Source organism: Poecilia mexicana, unplaced genomic scaffold (assembly GCF_051168715.1).
Source record: "Poecilia mexicana isolate PSO_F unplaced genomic scaffold, ASM5116871v1 scaffold_19, whole genome shotgun sequence".
Taxonomy (NCBI): Eukaryota; Metazoa; Chordata; class Actinopteri; order Cyprinodontiformes; family Poeciliidae; genus Poecilia; species Poecilia mexicana.
The window spans coordinates 23720140-23737388 of NW_028263388.1; the positions used below are offsets into that span (position 1 = coordinate 23720140).

A 17249-nucleotide genomic window follows, 5' to 3' on the forward strand; every position below is an offset into this window, starting at 1 on the left:
AATAATTTTAAACTATTTAAAATATTTTAATTGATCTAAGTAAACAAATATAAGCATTTTAGATCTATGGTACGTGAGAAGCATTCGAGTCCCAAATGGAAGAATAATAAAAAAAGTTAATGGATCCCCTTTAAGACAAACTGGCATTATAGCTGTGCTACATATGAAAAGTTATATGAAGTTTTAGTGAAACTCTGCTGCTAAATTGAAATATGAAGCTTGACTCCAGACCCCTGCTGCCTCTGATCCTTATGTTAAACCAGGCGTGTCAAAAACATTTTCATTTTGGGCCTGTTGAACCTCAGAAAACCTCCAAAAAGTTAAAAAAAATTGACTTTTGAAATTCTGAAATAAAAAAAACTAAAAAAAAAAAAAGAAATCCTAGAAAACTTCTGAGATGAATCTCCAGATTTTTCTAGAATATCTTCAAGCTGTTTCTAACAATTTTTCAATTTCTCAAGCTCAGAAATGTCCAAGATTTTTCAAGAAAATTTTTGAAATCTCATAATTTCTGAGAGTTTTTGGTGGAAACTTGTGCCTGACTTGTGTCTTTCTGGCTTTGGCCCCTGGGCCGTGTTCTAAACCCAAAGAAGCGCCTCTGGTCGGGTTCTGGGTTCTGTGGGACGGGAAGCGACTCACAGCCTGAGTGGACAGCATGTCGTTGATGGAGTGGTCGTACTGCTCGGCCAGGATGGCCAGCTTCCGGGTCTGCTCGTCCTTCAGCCGCTTCAGAACCGCCTTGTGCTCCGACTTGGGCGTGTTCTCCAGCAGGTGGTTCCGCAGGGCCTTGTACTGCCGGGTCTGGATCTTACAGGTGTCCTGGAACTGGCGCTTTATCTGGAGCTCTTTGGACTGAAGGGGAGACGAGAGAAACCGGCTGAAAAAACCCAAAAAGCTCCGGAGGTTCAGAAAACGCAGGAATGAATAAACTTTACCTTTCAGATTAATAAAAGTGATTTGGAAAAGAAGATCCAGTCTGTAATGCAGAACCTGATCACTCCAGAACCTTTTACTTGATTTATGATATTAATACTAAGTGGGTTATTCATTAGCAACTTTATTATCAAGGTCATCACACTTCAAAAACACAAAATCTTACAGAGTATTTTTAGTTTAGTTTCAAGTGCAAATATCTTGGTGCACTTTAAATAAGACAAAACCAACTTTTCAGTAAGAAATAGGAGCTTATTTAATTCCTTAATATTGATGAAAAAGTGCTAGTTCCACTGTGCCGTTGCCTAGCAACTCCAGCCCGTTACCTAGCAACCCAGTTCTTTTTCCACTGGAGGATTATTTGATTAATAACATGGGAAAAATGTCTTATAAATTAAATAATCTGCCAGTGGAATTAGCACTTTTTAAAATCAAAATTAAGGAATTATTGACTTAAAATAAGAGCATATCTTGCTGAAAAGTTACTTATAAGTTAACATTTTTAAATTTCAAGTGCGCTAAGATATTTGGATTACAAACCAGGCAAATACTTTGTAAACTTTTGTGTTTTTACAGTGCGTTAAAAAGTGTCAGGAGGCAGTTTTACATCCAAACTCAGTAGAAATTTTTTACATATATATTTTAGATTTAAAAGTTTCTGACTTTTTCCAGTTATTTTTTCAGAGTATTATTTTTCCACATATAGGCTACAGACAAAAACAGTGTTTCCATCCACAACTGCTTTGTTCTGTCAATTGCTTTTTTTTTGGCCAGCAATCAAATTTTAATAGCGAAAATCAACCTGGATAGATACAAAACAGAGTTTATAAATGATTATTAAAGAGTAAAAATGATCCAAACCTACCCAAAGTAATCACTTCCCCTCCTTAAATCATGAATTTAAATTTCTGAGTTTTTCTGATTACTTTCTGACTTGTTCACTCCAGAAAACACTTAATATGAACCTGTACTGCAACACGAAGTAGGCTACAAATCAGTCTGCAGAGGTGGATTATAGCTAGTTACATTTAGATGAGTAACTTTTTGGATGAAAAATATACGAGTAGTTTTACTGCACAGTATCTTTTTACTAGAGTAAAATATCTGGCTCCTTTTCTCACATTTATGTTCGAGTGAGAACTCTTGTTTGTAGACAAGCTTTGTTCTAAAATAAGACTCAGAATATTGGCACTGGAATAATCTTACCTTATTATATAAATTACCTGCAGTAAATTTTGGTTTGATAAGTTTTATTTTCTTTTTGCCTGAATTTATAATTCTGTAATCACAGGGCCGGTCCAAAGTCATGTGGGGCCTTAAGCAGAACTTGATTTGGGGCCCCGACTCTTCTTCAGACCCCAACAGGATTTACTTTTTATCATTTGCAGAGAAGTGTTATAAAGCTCAAACACAAAGAAAAGGTTTGCCATGTGACACTGGACTGTAACCATGGCAACAAGAATCACACCATGAAGAAAATTGTTCACATTTTTACAGATTAAACTTTCCAATCTCACTTCATTGATGCGGAAACCATCAAATTAATCTGAACCGTCTTGTTCTCTATAAATGAATTTTTAGACCTGTTTTAATCCAAGCATTTATAGGAGCATAAGTGAACTGATTGCTGCCTTTACTCATTACTGCAGGGGGTTGATGTGCAAAACAAGTCCAAAAAAATTATTAAATTATAGCATGTCAAAAAAAAAAAGCAAAAGCAGCAAAACTATCATTTTAAATATGGAATTCTGGTGACTTGACATTAATTTTACAATGTTTACTTTCTTATTTTGCACATCAACAACTTGTCGTAATGTGAGTTGATGGGTTGCCGTACCTCTGCAGGTGTGCGACTACCCACCTGTCTGTGGTCTCAGTCAGTCCCTCAAAAACCAAAACTGCTCTGCTGAATATAGAAAGCTGATAATCTGATGGGTAAATGAACTAAAACACCAAACATTATGATTAGCTTTGTAGAAAATCTTTAAATAATTGTTTTAAATAATGGTTTTATAGTAAGACCCACCTCTGATTGTCTATATTTTAACTTAAATTTGTATCTTATGGAAACTTGGAAAACGTTACCATTTCCTGTTTTCCTGTTCTGATTCAGATCTGGCAAACACAAAACATCATCAACATGTTTGGTTTGTTCAGTTTTAATACGTTTCTTCTAGCTGGAGGTAATATTACCATTTCCGAGGAGCCTAGTCAAAGTTCAGGCTTGGAGCTCAAAGTTACCAAAAAAAATAAAAAATAATTTATAAAGCTATTCAGTAATTAAAATACAAGCTCGACAGCTGGAATGCCAATAAATGTAACTCCCCTGATAATTGCAAAGTATTTTTAACGGAGCATTGGGGCCATGCTGAAAAATAAAAATATTTATTTTTTAAAAGGTTTTGTTGGCTCTAGTGGCCTTTATTTGAAGGTAGTTTGACAGGAAGGAGGGTTATGAGAGAGGGGGAAGATGTGTCAGCAGGCTGGGAATTGAACCTGCGACCACTGGCATGAGGACTAAGCCCTCAATGCATGGGTTGGGCTTTGCCCCTGCACCACCACAGAACCCCACTGAAAAACAAAAATATTACTAGAATAAAGTCATTATATTAGGAGAATAAGATCAGCATTATTGGAAAGTCTTTACACCTTTCACATCTTTTCAGAGATTTCTGCCACATTTCTGGAAGTCATAGTAACCAGTATTATGTAAAAATGTATTTGTTGAACTTTGGTTTCTAGAATCATAACTGTCTGAATGTCTGACGCCGTTTGGCTTCATATTATACAATAACACCAACATACCTGAATGGATTTCACCAACAGTATTTTCCTTAACACTCATTAACTTTTCGGAAAAGTTAATGTAAAAGTAACACTTTTACTTGAGGACAACTTTGCTGTATTTCTCAGCTCTTGTTGCTTAATTAAATGGAAAAAACACCAGAAATGCACCAAACTTACAGTTTATGTTGAAGTGAGACCTCCTGTTTGTAGACAAGCTTTGTTCTGTTATTTTTAATCTGCTGAATTTGGAAAATAGAAGAACAATGCAACGCATTTATCGGTTTAGAAGTGTCTTTAAACAATAACATCGAAGCATAATTTTAATTTCTGCATTAACTTTTTATTTGGTTGAAGTAAAATATTCTAATGATAAATGTCAGAAAAAAGCTGAAAATTATAATAAATAAAGGCTTTAAAATATTTTATTTAGTGAACTGAGTTACTGAAATAAAGGAACTTTTCAATAATAAAATATTCTAATTTATACACATATAACTTTTAAATTTTTTCAAAATAATTTAAGATCAAACAGTTCTTGAGTTGCAATTTTGCAAAATACTTTAAATATTTTGTTGAAAAGTTTTTCTTCACCAAAAAAATTAATATTTAGAAATATATTTATGCTAATATATACCACAAATTAAAGCTGTAAAACTTTTTTTCATATATACTGTGCAAATCTAAATATATTCATATGTGAATTTTAAGAGATGTCATTGATATTAACTTTGGCGAATTATGGATCATTTCGGTGACAAATGGACAGAAAACGTGTGATGATGCAGGAGGAAGTGGAAGAGGATTCTGGGTAATAAAAACAAAAAAAGGAGAATAAAAAACAAATGAGGTGACAAAGACGAAAGGGAAAAAAAATCATAAAAACAGACAGACAATGATTTCAAAACAAAAGAATTTATTTCTGTGCAAATAAAAATCTAAGTATAACAAATAAAATGTTCTTTAGAGCACACAGCCGTACAGAACGCAGCAGTACTCTTAAATACTGCATAAATTAAAACAAACAAGGTGATAAAACTGGGAAAAACACAATGCAACATGTAAACAGAAAAACAGGTGAAACTGAGCGAGTTACAATCCAACAAAATGATAAAACTCGACTTTTTCACATCTAAAGTTTTTATTTTATAATCCTCCACGTAAATAAACGGCTTAAATGTTTTTCCTTCATTTTGATCCCTAAAAATATAAAACTTCCTGTTTTTACTGGAGCACTTTGGTGTTTCTGTTAGAAGATAGAAAGGTTTTTACAGTTTTTAAGCAAAATGTGTAAAAAAAAAAAAAAAAAAAAAATCCGACATTTTTTTTGGTTTTTGCTTCTTAAAACAGTTTTGGTCGGTCGCTGAATATCTTTGGTTCCTGATACCAATAAAATAAAATAAAAGTCACTTGAGGTGAAGAGTAGCTGCACTGTTTTTGGAAAATTTAAAGACTTTTAATTGAAAAAAATAATAATTTTGTTCCTTTATTCTGGATATTTTTGGTCGTTGAGTTGCTCCGTTTTTCACATTCATGTTTCATCTATCTTGCCCTGCATTTTGCAAAAGATTGTCAACTAAATATGGCTTCAATAAAGTTCTATATCATGCTGATATATTAAATATAATTTTATTATATTATGCTTTAAGTATTACTTGAGAGATATATTTGTTTTCTACTCTACTTCGTCTCTTCAAAACAGACTAAGACTTGTGCAAACAGCTGAAAGGAGGCACTTTTCTTCTTAAAAAGGGAAATGTTTACACGGTAAATCATATCAAGACTATTGCATTGAGCGCAATAAGGTAGCAAAACTAAATGCGACTGAAAGACGGCTGATTTCAGCAGCTTTACGTACGAAATGGTTCGAAAAACTGAAACAAGAATTTCTATAAAAATCAACAGCCTTAAACGATTCAACATTCTGGTTTTTAACAGACCGTTTTATTGGCACTACTGGTTTATTTTCATGACTTTAAATGAGCCTCTTACTGCTGCAGAGAGAAATCCAACCTTTAATTTAAACACATTTATTTGGGATTCCAATGGTAAAAAAATAATTTTTACAAAAATCACAGAAAACAAAATTATAAATCATGTTTTTAATTGTGGTAATAATTACTCCCTGATTCTAGAATAACTGTAATCTTGCTTCAAAATGGGAAAAATAAGAGAAAATAGCAGAAAAATAAGGCACAAGTGTGTTTGTCTTCATAATTAAAAAAGTAGCTACTTTCCCCAACTCGTCCATTTCTACATATAAAGCATATTTGGAAGTACGGTAGAGGATCTGTGATGCTGTGGGATCGTTTCTCTAGTATCCTCTAAAACAAACAAACAAAAAATAAATCATCAAATAAGTTTTTGACTATTTTACCAATTCCTAAAAATAGAAACTTTAATTCAACAATGAAATTCTCAGCTGCTTTTCAAAATGGGAAAGACAAGAAAACATGCAATTCCAGTAAAGGGCAGTTTGTGTTGATCCTAATAAAACAGGAAGTAGCTTGTAGAAAACGGCCATATTTAGGAGTGATATGTAGGAAGGCATGGAGGAGGACCAGTGATGCTTTGGGACTGTTTCTGTTTTCCCCACAAAAAAAAAAAAAAACCTGATTAAACTTCAAATTAAAAGGCTGGATTTCTCTGTTTCTTTCCATCAATAAAAGACGGATTTGATTGGAAGCGACGGTAAATATGGCCGCCGTTTATTGCACTTCGATTACCGCCGACCGCTTGCTAGTGTTGAGGGCGACGTTAGTGAAACCCTTCTGAAATCATAAAACCTTTTTTAAATTTAAATTATTTTTCACAGCTTTTTAAATTTTTTTTTTTTTTTTAGCATAAAGGAGTTTCATTCACGGAGCGTCGTTAACACTGAAGTATTTGTTCTCGGCTCACATTCAAACGAGACGACTATAAAGAAAAACAAAATGAAAAAAGATTAAAAAATAAAAACAAAACGGTCTTAAAATAACCATAAAAAGATTCTTCTTAGAAATTAAGAACAAAGTAATAAAACTGATGGAGCTTTAAGGAACTTTTACAAAAAGCATAATGAGAAATGGGGATAATCTCTGGATTAGCTGGGGATACACTGCAAAAACACAACAATTATAAGGTCTTTTCAGTATTTTGGTCTAGTTTCCAGTGCTAATATCTTAGAACATTTGAAATGAGACAAAAATCACCTAAAAGTAACTTTTCATCAACATTATTCACAGATTTTAAGCCAAAATGGCCGATCATTTCACGTAAAATTAATTATTAACTAAACCCAGCTCCTAATTCCTGCTAAAAAGTTATTTTTGAAGTGTACTAAGATATTTGCACTAGAAACTAAACCAATGATCCTTGTTAAGTTGTTGTGTTTTTGCAGGAACCAGAACCGGGTCATTTCCTGTTATCTCCACGGTCGGAGTTTCCCTCTCTCAAACCTGCCGGACGCGGTTCGCCTCAAGCCGCACTCCCATCTCGTTTCCTCGCGATACATCCTCATCCTCTCCTCCCTCATCTTCCTCCTCCTCCTCTCCCTCTGCCTCCTCTCCCGGACCTCCCGCGGCAGTAACCGTGGCAACCGGCTGGGCAGCTCCTTCCTCAGGAGACCCAGGTTTCGGAGTTTGACCCGGACGCGCGACGGGAGGTTCGCAACGACCTGCCTGGCGAGTTTCAGGATCACAGTGTTGGCAAAGTCCGCGAGGACCCCCAGTGGCCGTCTCCCGAATCGCCCGACCCAAAGCAGGAGCTTCGCCAGACGCGAGTTGCTGTGGCAACGGCGTCGAGCGTGATGCTCGGAGGGTAAGCTCTTCAAAGGGACGGGGATCCGCGACTGGCGGACGCCCCAGTTGCGCCCGGCTTTGGGGAACATTTCGTAAAGGTTCCGCTCCGCCACGCCGCCCAGAACCGACTGCAGCATGGCGAAAAGGGGGCGGGGCAAGCGGAACAGCACGCGCATGCACAGGCGGTTGAGCTTCCGCGGCGCCCTCTGGAGGAAGCTCCGAGCTGGCCGAACGGCGAGCGCGAGGAGCAGAAAGAGAGAAAGGAAGATGGCGGGGGAGCTGAGGAAGGAGGCGGAGACCAGGATGAAGGGGATGTAGTAGAGCCCCAGGCTGACGGCGAGCGCCAGGCTGAAGACGCCGCCACCCCACAGGCTGAGCCAGAGGAAGGAGGACAGGGAGAGCGAGCAGCAGGAGCGCAGCAGCAGGTAGGAGAAGAAGAGCGCCAGGAAGGCGAGCTCGGCCGACAGCACAACGGACGCCAGCGAGGGCAGCGGCGGCGAGCGGCGCAGCGACAGCAGGAAGACGGAGAGCAGCAGCAGCGTGAGGTTGGACGGCTGCGCGGCGGCGGAGAGCGAGAGCAGCAGGCAGACGGCGTGGGAGAACAGGGAGGGCAGGGAGGACTGCGGCGCGGGAGGCGGGGCCGCGGCGCCGACCGTGTCCAGCTCCTCCGGCGCGTCAGGGAAGTAGAACTCTGACAGGTCGTCCAGCTCGGATGGACATCCGTCAGCCACGCCGCGGCCCTCCTCTTCCTCCTCCTCTTCATCAGACTCAACGTGACACACCTCGCTTTGTTCGCCCTCATACGCCCACTGCACCCCCTCTACCTCTCTCTCTTCACTTCCTTTCCCTTCCTCTCTAAACACCTCGTCGTCTCGGAGCTCCGCAGCTCCGTCCGGCTCGTCCTCACACTCCTCCACGTCGTCGGGCTCTAAGCCCCGCCCCCCCGGCGCCTCTTCGCCGTCCCGGCCCTCACTCACTTTGAGGCTTTTGGGCTGCTGGCGGACCTCCATGGCGTGTTTCTGCCGCAGCTCCTGCTCGCGCCGCTTGTTGTACTCCATCTGGTTGGTGAGCTCGGTCTGGTGCTGCGTGCGGATCAGGTCGGCGCGCGTCCGCTGCACCACGCCCAGCTGCCGGAACTCCAGCTCCTGCGTCGACTCGTGGTGCCGCAGCAGCATGGCGCACTCCAGGTCCTTCAGGGTCTGCTTCTTGTTCAGATCCTGCAGACAGACAGGAAGAGGAGCAACGCTGGTGAGTCAAGGCTCAACGTTTGGAAAATCAGGATGGTTTTTCACCAATACTTGGGTTTCCATGGGTTTTACAGCTTCTGTTTATGTGGACTTCAGGTCAACATCACAACCGAATCGTTGGGCTAAACGACAATATTATTACAACAGCTGAACGACAATGAAGTGGTAATAATATTAGAACAAAGTTCAAATATTACAAATATTGTGAGACTAAAGCCATAACATTACAAAAAAATTAAATACTAGAGTAAAGGAATATTATGAGAAAACAGCTGTACAAAAGTAAAGTTGTAATATTACAGGAATAAAGTTCAAATATTACAAGTTAGGGTTATAATAGTATGAGAATAAAGACATAAAATTACCAAAACATTTAAAAAAATTTAAATATGAGAATACAATAATAATAATATAACAAGAAAGCAGTCATAAGACAATAAAGTTGAAATACGACAAATCATAATATTACAAGAATCGTAATTTTAAGAGAATAAAGTCACTAAACATTTAAAAAAATCTAAATTTCTGTCTGTAAAAACTGTTGATATGAAGTACGGCTGAAACAGCAGTGAGGTAGAAGAAATACTGCCACCTGTAGGTGGGAGTCGGCATTACTTAAACACAATCATTTTAACTATTTTGTGGAAAATTTGCAATAAACTAATAATTTTAAATTGAGAGTTTATATATATATATATATATATATATATATATATATATATGTATGTTGATTTAAAAAATCTTTTTTAGCATTCGCGTGCCAACCGATCTGAATCGGATCATTATTTACCATCTGCAGTGATGGTACCCATTCATTGGATTTATGTAAAAGTACCAGGATTACATTGGGGCTCCCGGTCAGGGGTGATACCTCTCTGAGCAGATCCTGCTCCAGGTTGTGGCGACCGAGCAGCATCTTCCTCTTGTACTGGCGGCTCTGCAGCTCATAATACTGCCGCTGCCTCCGCAGCAGGCCGGCTTCTTCCTCCGCCTGCAGCTGCTGCATGCACTCTTTCTGGTGCACCAGCCACTCCTGCTTCTCTCGCTTCGGCGTCGACTGGTTCTCGTTCAGTTCCTACAGAGAAATTACAAAACGAATAGAGGGGGAAGTAGGTCAGCTACGCCAGCCTGACTTTGACAACCTTATTGAATTTGGTTGAGTTAAAAACAATAAGGCGACCCACACAGCAACTCTCTGACAGGTCATCGGTAGCGCAGATGTTTAAGTTAGCTAACCAACCACAGCTAAAGTTCAGAGATCGCTTATTAATAATCGCAAAATGAACACCAAACCTGAAGATGTAAAACTGAAACGGACTGAATATTCTGTTCCTTTGTGAGGGAAATGTTTTTGTTTTTTAGTCCCGATACATCTGAACGCAGTCTCTGCTCTGTCAGCTAGTGGGGCTGTCGCCGGTCGGTTGCTATGACAACGGGTCTGTGTCCAGCGTAAAATGGACACAGTCGCCATAATGAAAAACAAAAAGGAAAAAATTATGTGATGAGCGGTTTTGAGTTCTTCATCGGTTTTTCTGCGTCATTTTTGGCGCACTGCAGTTTCTGACAGATGAATAAACGACTAAAACTGGAATAAATGTGTCGTTCATTTTTTAACAGTCATAAAATATGTATTTAACAAACCATGTCTCATACTGTACATGGCAAGTCAACGAATCGTTTTCTTCATGAAGCTACCAGATAAGTGGAAGACGTTCTCAGAAAGTGACCGTCTGGTTTGGTTTTGCTCGTGTCGAAGCGTCTTCGACTCGGCTTGTTACCATAACACACTTTGCTGGACAATAATTTTTGCTTGTAACAGTAATGTTGTTGTTTTGAGACGGTTTATAGGTATTATAATGGTAATGCAATAATAATCCAAGAACACATTCTCAAGGATCAATAAACTTGAAATTCTAATGAACATTTAACACTGGAAGACATTTTAAATATCTAAAACAAATAAACAGAAGCAACAAATAAAATGAATTGTGAAGTCCCAAAATTATCCTTCAAATAAAGTGGCTAGTTGAGACCAAAACACCAAACGAAGACTTTTGACATTCGGTTTTTGAAGGGAAGAGAGAAAGATGATAAATTTTGCAAACAGACTGAGTGGTTACTGCGACAGGCTAACCTCTTTCAGCTGCTCCTTGCGCTGTCGGTACTGTCGCTTCTGGGAATCCAGCAGGCCGGTCAGCTCCTTCTTCTGCTGACCCAGAATGTGCTGCTGGAACTTCTTCTCCTCCGTCAGGACCGCTTTTGTCTAAACAAACCAGAACGTCTCCATCAGAGGCATTGCAGCGGTTTGTGTCGCGTCACTCGGCTGCTCTAAGCTCACCTCCTTCTCCAGGACACCCTGGTGCTTCTTGGACAGTTTTTCCAGCTCCATGGAGAAATTGTTCCTCTGGTTCTCCAGCTCCTTATCCAGCCTCAGTTGGTGCTCGTCCATCTCTGACTTCAGCTTGTTTTCCAGACCCATCAGCTGCTTCTGATGCTGCCGCCGCATCCGTTTATACCTGCGATGAGACGCAGCGCATCAAAATCACTCGGCAGGAAGAAATTCAGCTTTTTCTTTTCCTCCCACTCTGATGTAATTAAAGTCTTAATGGGGTTTCTGGAGGTTTCACCAACACAAATTTGAGTCTTTCAGACTTTTAAAATTACATTATGAATGCAATTTAAGACCTATATCTCCAAAGAAATGCATGAACTTCATCAAACCAACTGGCGATGGAAAAATCATAGCTTGTTAGCTAGCTAGGGAGTGTTAGCTGTGAGTCACAGAACCAAAGGAAGATGTAACTCAAACTTTGACTGAAAAATCCCACGAGGAAAAAATACGTAGAAAATATGAGATGAGTTCTGCCATGACGAAATTTAAAAAGTTTGATGAATGTATTTAAGGCCAACTTACTTTTTTAAAACTGGATTTAAGACATTTTAAGGCCTTGATTTTATATACACAAATTTTATACTTTTAGCAAGGCCATATTAGCAGCTAGTTAGCAGTAACCGCAACCACTTCAGTTCTTAAATTAATAATTTTTTAAGGCCTTAATTTTACATGTATAAATGTAAGGTTTTTTTTAAGGCCTTAATTTAAGTGAGTGAATTTAAGACTTTTTAAGGATGTGCAGACATCCCATCTAAAGTATTCAGCCTTCCCAAAACAATAAAACAGGACATGTAAAGCGTTTCATGGTCTCACCCAGACATCTGCTCCCTAAGAGCCGAGCCCTGCTCGTGTTCCTGGATCTGACGGGTCACCAGCGAGGCGGTTCTGATGGTGGCAAAGTGGTCTCGCCGTCGACGTCTGCCACCGCCTCCCCCGCCGCCGCCGCCTCCTCCGCCGCCAGACGAAGCTTCTCGTTGAGAGTCGACCTCTGGCTGATAGGGATCGTCATAGATGTTGTCATGGCTCTACAAAACGGAGACGGAAAAAGTTTTTAAACTATTTTATTCAGCCTCTAGGATTAAAAATAAAACATCTTGGCTTTTCTGCTGTTAGCAGGTAAAGTTTGTGTCGTGTAATGTTTCTGAATCGGCCATAAAAGTCCGACTGGACGTCGATTTTCTGTTGAACTCAAAATTATTTACACATTTTTTCGAGGAGCATTCTAAAATATTTGAATGAAAATGCAGCCGGGAAGATGAAACATTACTGGCAGCCAATCCAGAAGCGTAATTAATTTTTCTTGGTGCTGATTGGCTGAACCACTGAGAATCTAGAGTTATGGATGTTAGCTTCTGCGCTAGTGCTAAGGCAGTTCCAACTTTTCATATTAATGTATATTAAGGTAAATTTGTCATTTGAACTGTTAAAGTAGTCAGTTCTAAGTATTTTTACAGATTATAAAAGTGTTAATGGTTTTCAGCTATTTGCTCCCTAATTCTGTCAATACTCGGAAATTTATATTGAATTTAAAGACGCACATTAAAAAGATGAATTCTTACTTATATTATTTTAAACTTTAATAAATACAGACAAGATGCCAAATGATCCTGCTTACTGACTTTTACTGTTTTTTGCTTTTGCCGTCATATCTACCCAACCACCCAGATTAAGTAATGTAAACCCAATGTGCAAATTTAAATACATTTCTTCATATACGAGCCTCCTTGATGTCCAAAGTGGGTCCGTCTTCTCCAGTTCAGAGTGCCTTAAATCATTGTGTTTTTTGCCAAATAATAATTTATTTTGTTGCTGCTTCATTTTGCATATTTGCAGCATAATAACTCTACTGTGAAGGTAGAAACAACATTTCCTCCCTTGCATGTAGAAGTGTAACTTCGTGTTGCTATTACTTCACATTTCCTGTAGGGGGTGCAGTTTCTTAAAAGTCAAAATTATCCAAAACTGTTTGGTTTTAATTTTTAACAGACATTAAATGTACAAAAAATCCTAAATATTATATTATGACTAAAGGATGCTGCACCAATTACTGGTTAAAAACATTGATCATAAAATGATGCTGTACTGAAGGTAGTGTTTTTGGGCTTTGTGGTCTTGTTTAGTGATTTATATTCTTAAATAAAGAGCGGCGTGTCTGACCAGAGGTTTGTGCAGGACTGAGCTGTTGGAGGTGACGGTGTGCTCGCCCTCCTGCATCATGGCCATCTCGCCGCTGTCGTCCGAGCCGTCGGCCAGGCTGTTGACGGAGCTGCTCTGGGAGCTGGCGCTGATCGACATGGACGGCAGGGAGTGGGAGCTCTCCATGCTGTTCACGGTGCCGGTGCGCAGCATGTACCCTTCCACATCCTGGAGGAAGCAAAGGGAAACGCTGGATTCAAACATTCGAGCTGCAGGGATGAAGGTAATAAAGATCCCAAACGGATGAAGGCATGAACGAACGCAGACTGCCTTCTCGGCCTCACCTCTTCCTCATCCCCTCCTTCCGGTGCCGGACCGTTGTGAGCCTCGTGAAACAGGATTTTCTTCATCTTGCGGTACTGCAGGTTGTCGAGCTCGCGGACGGCGTCCTTGGTTCGCGCGATCAGATCCATCACCACCGTCATGGGACGCTCCCTGCATAGGAAATGGTGCTGGGCGGCGGGACAGAGACGGGATGAGACAACAGCTTTACGTTTCCAACAGGAGAATCCACAGTTTATGAGTGAATCTGGAAAACTTAGAGATTTTACCGTTTATGATTCAGAGCTCAGCGACAAAATCATGTAGGAATAATTAAATTAAATTACTCTTTAGGACAAAGTTTGACTCCTGGGCTTGTTTAATATAAATATAAATTACATATATTTTGTGATATAAAAATGCAAGTACACCCACTTGGTTTTTTATTAATTTTATGAATTCATAAAAATATGAATTTAGGGCTGCAACTATTTTAGTAATTGATTTTTTTTTTTTTACAAATAATCGGTTAAAAATTGCATATTTTTTATTTAACCACTTTCCTTTCTTTTATTCAATATTAGAAAAACAGTAAATATGCAAACAATTCGGTTCCTTTTTTAAATAAGAAAAGAAACATTTTATCGTCTAAAATGCAATAACCTAGCTTTCCATTTACTGAATCTGAAACAAGATAAAACGTATTCACAAAGGTTTATGCCTTAAATGCAAAATGTTTACATTTTGTACAGTTTTGGCTTAATGGTTGTAAATATGTTATTTTTGTCACCAAATGGCCTTTTTTTGGTTCAGCTAACGATTAATCAATTTCTAAATTATTTGACAATTATTTTAACAATTGATTAATCACGATTAATCGTTTCGGCCCTAGATGTATTAAAATAAAATGTCCTACAATTGAAGGCATTTTATCTTCTAATTTCTCGGTTTGAAAACCAATCTGAAGACTCTGCTGCCTCCAACCTCTTTCCTCCGACTGTCCGTACCTTCAGCAGCACATCAGAGGTAGGTCTGTCCTGGGCCAGCTTTTGCAAACAGGAGTCCACAAAATTGCGGAAATAATCCGACCTGGAACAGAAAACAAATAAAAATCATGATTTAGTAGCAGTTCAAAAAGGTTTAAAGATGCTGCCGAGTATCAGGTTTACTTTCCACTGAAGAACACGGGTAACTTCTACATCCAGTCTCTCTCTGACGGATTTGCCAAGTCAGGAAATTATTATGTTATTAATTATCATAGCAGGATACAAAAACTAGGTTTATGATTCATCCTGAAAACACAAAAACTCTGTAGGGAAACCCAAATGTTACTGTTTTAACTACTGTTTTCCCATCATCGCTGATTGCTGTAATTCACTTCACTTCTTTTAGGGAATGGTTTTCAATTTCTCACTTCCAGAGGTACAAGGCGTCATTGCTCAATTTTTACCCAGAGCCAGCGAACAAGACAGCGATGATCCCGGTTTGGTTCCAGTTAATCGGATTAATTTTAATGTTCTTGGTTTCAATAAGACGAAGATCAATAATATTAAGAGGCTCAGTAATTGTTCTTTGTTCGATTCGAGGCTGGATGCAGGTTATGCAGAGGAGTTGAAGCTCCCAAACTGTGGAACGCTTCAACAATGCACATTAAAATTTAGCTTTAAAAATTTAAAATCCGAGGCTTCAGATTCAGAGTGACCAATTTATTTTACTCGCTCTTTGATTTATCGTATTTTCCAGCCCCCATAGTTTGACTGATTTCCTCTTGATGAAATTTTTTGACTGATGTGACAAAGTCCAGAATATACGGTGATTCTTGCTGCCTATTCTGTTACTAATTTATGCCTGAGTTTCTCTGAACAGCACTTATTGTTCTTAACCTGCTCTGTAGATAGAGCTCTAAAACCTAATAAAGTTATCCCATCTTTTTCCAATAATCGTGACATAAAGGATGAAAAGGGCTTAAGAGTTTTCTCTAAATTAAACATAACAACCTATAAGAATCTCCAACAGTTTCCTCTGAACAGTAGAGGCCCATGAGAAAACAATGAATCAGGTGGAAAAAACATGGAAGCAAAGGCTTAATTATCTCAGGGGAGCAAAGATATTCTAACCACATTTTACGTTTTTTATTCATCTAAAACTTTGCAAACGGTGTTGAGGTTTATGGATGTGAAAGCTTTTTCTCACCAGTGATTCGACTGCAACACGGGGCTCTCGTTCTGGGCGATGTGGTATAAGGCACTCATAGCATTCATGTTGAACAGCGGCGGCTTCCTCTCCGCTGCGAAGCGACAAGAAAGAGGAAATGGTTTCAGCTTGGTGAACTTCTGTCCTTAACGCGCTAATGGGAGTTTTCCTCTTACCCAGCTCTATGCAGGTAATGCCAAGTGACCACACATCCACCTTCCCGTCGTACTGTCCCTCGTCCATGGCGAGGATCACCTCAGGCGCCATCCTGCACAGAGAAAACAACATTTCCATCCTTTTCTGTTTCCATTTAGTCGTGGAGCAACAGAGCTGCACCTGCAGGCAAATCCGTTTCCAGAGTCTGAACAACATCAACTGACGACAATCAAACTCAAAAATATTTTATTAAATTCAGAGGGAAATGAAATGTTGCAACTTATATCCGACAATTTTCTTCAGAGAGTCGTAGATGGTGATAAACAGAGGCAGGAAGAATCTCCTCTAGCAGTCAGTGTTACAGCGGCTCTGACTGTCATATAAGAGTCTCAGGAAGAGGAAACTAAGGATTGTAAATGTTCTTGATTTAATGAAGCAGACGTCTAGAGCAGGGCTGGAACGATTAATGAGATTCACTACGACTAATCGATTTCTCAAATAATTATAAACTAACTTAATAATATATTAACCATTAACTGATAATCATTAAATGATCGAGCAGTTCCTAAAGGAGCGGTGTGTTGTTTCATTTTAGACATTAAATATTTATTTTGTTGTTTAAAAGAGGAATTTATTTGTTTACTTGCCTTTTCCTCCATTAAGTTGCAGTGTTTTATTTGATTTCACAACATTTTTTTCAAAAGTTTGTTAAGCTTTATTTTTGCCACAGCATGTTGGCAAAAAGTTGGAATTTCTGCTGATAACCTTCCCCCCCAAAAAGAGACATGATTCTAACTGTTAGTATTTAAAGTACAAATAACATTTTCCAGTTCCTTCTTAAAAGAACACACTGCAAAAACACAAAATCTAGTTTCTAGTGTAAATATCTTAGTACATATGAAATAGGACAAAACTAACTCAAAGGTAACGTATTAGCAAGATGTACAAGCTTATTAGAGTCAAGGAATGGTGTGTAGTTGCATTTCAGACATTGAATGTTTATTTTGTTATTTAAAAGAGAACTTGATTTGTTTATTTGCATTTTTAATCCATTTCTAAAATTGCATAAAAAGTTTAAATAAAAACATGCAGAATGTGACCATTTTTATTTGATTAATCGATTAACCATCAGGATAATTGATTGAATAATCAAAATTAATTGTCATTTGCAGCCTTACTAGCTTTTTGCACTGGTGCAAGTTTCCGACTGCAGGTTAGACTCAGTTTATCCCTGATACCAACCAAAAGTATGTAAACTTCTGAATTCAAAGAAAGTTGTTTAAAACATTTTCTTGCCACATTTTC

General features: G+C 38.8%; 1 protein-coding gene across 2 annotated transcripts in view; it reads right to left on the reverse strand.

Annotated features, from left to right (window-relative positions):
- The window catches only part of taok2b (TAO kinase 2b), a 33517-nt gene that overhangs the window by 8219 nt on the left and 8049 nt on the right, over positions 1 to 17249 (reverse strand). Inside the window, exons 8-18 of one of the 2 annotated variants that reach the window (XM_088016321.1) lie at positions 15965 to 16056; positions 15789 to 15882; positions 14603 to 14684; positions 13619 to 13786; positions 13296 to 13502; positions 11952 to 12163; positions 11082 to 11259; positions 10878 to 11006; positions 9615 to 9818; positions 8474 to 8713; positions 640 to 852 (exon numbers count right to left, since the gene is read on the reverse strand). In XM_088016321.1, the coding sequence (XP_087872447.1) occupies positions 640 to 852; positions 8474 to 8713; positions 9615 to 9818; positions 10878 to 11006; positions 11082 to 11259; positions 11952 to 12163; positions 13296 to 13502; positions 13619 to 13786; positions 14603 to 14684; positions 15789 to 15882; positions 15965 to 16056 (1819 nt within the window). Of the gene's footprint in view, positions 1 to 639; positions 853 to 4616; positions 8714 to 9614; positions 9819 to 10877; positions 11007 to 11081; positions 11260 to 11951; positions 12164 to 13295; positions 13503 to 13618; positions 13787 to 14602; positions 14685 to 15788; positions 15883 to 15964; positions 16057 to 17249 lie in introns of those variants that run through there. The other variant, XM_088016320.1, reaches the window with a different exon arrangement.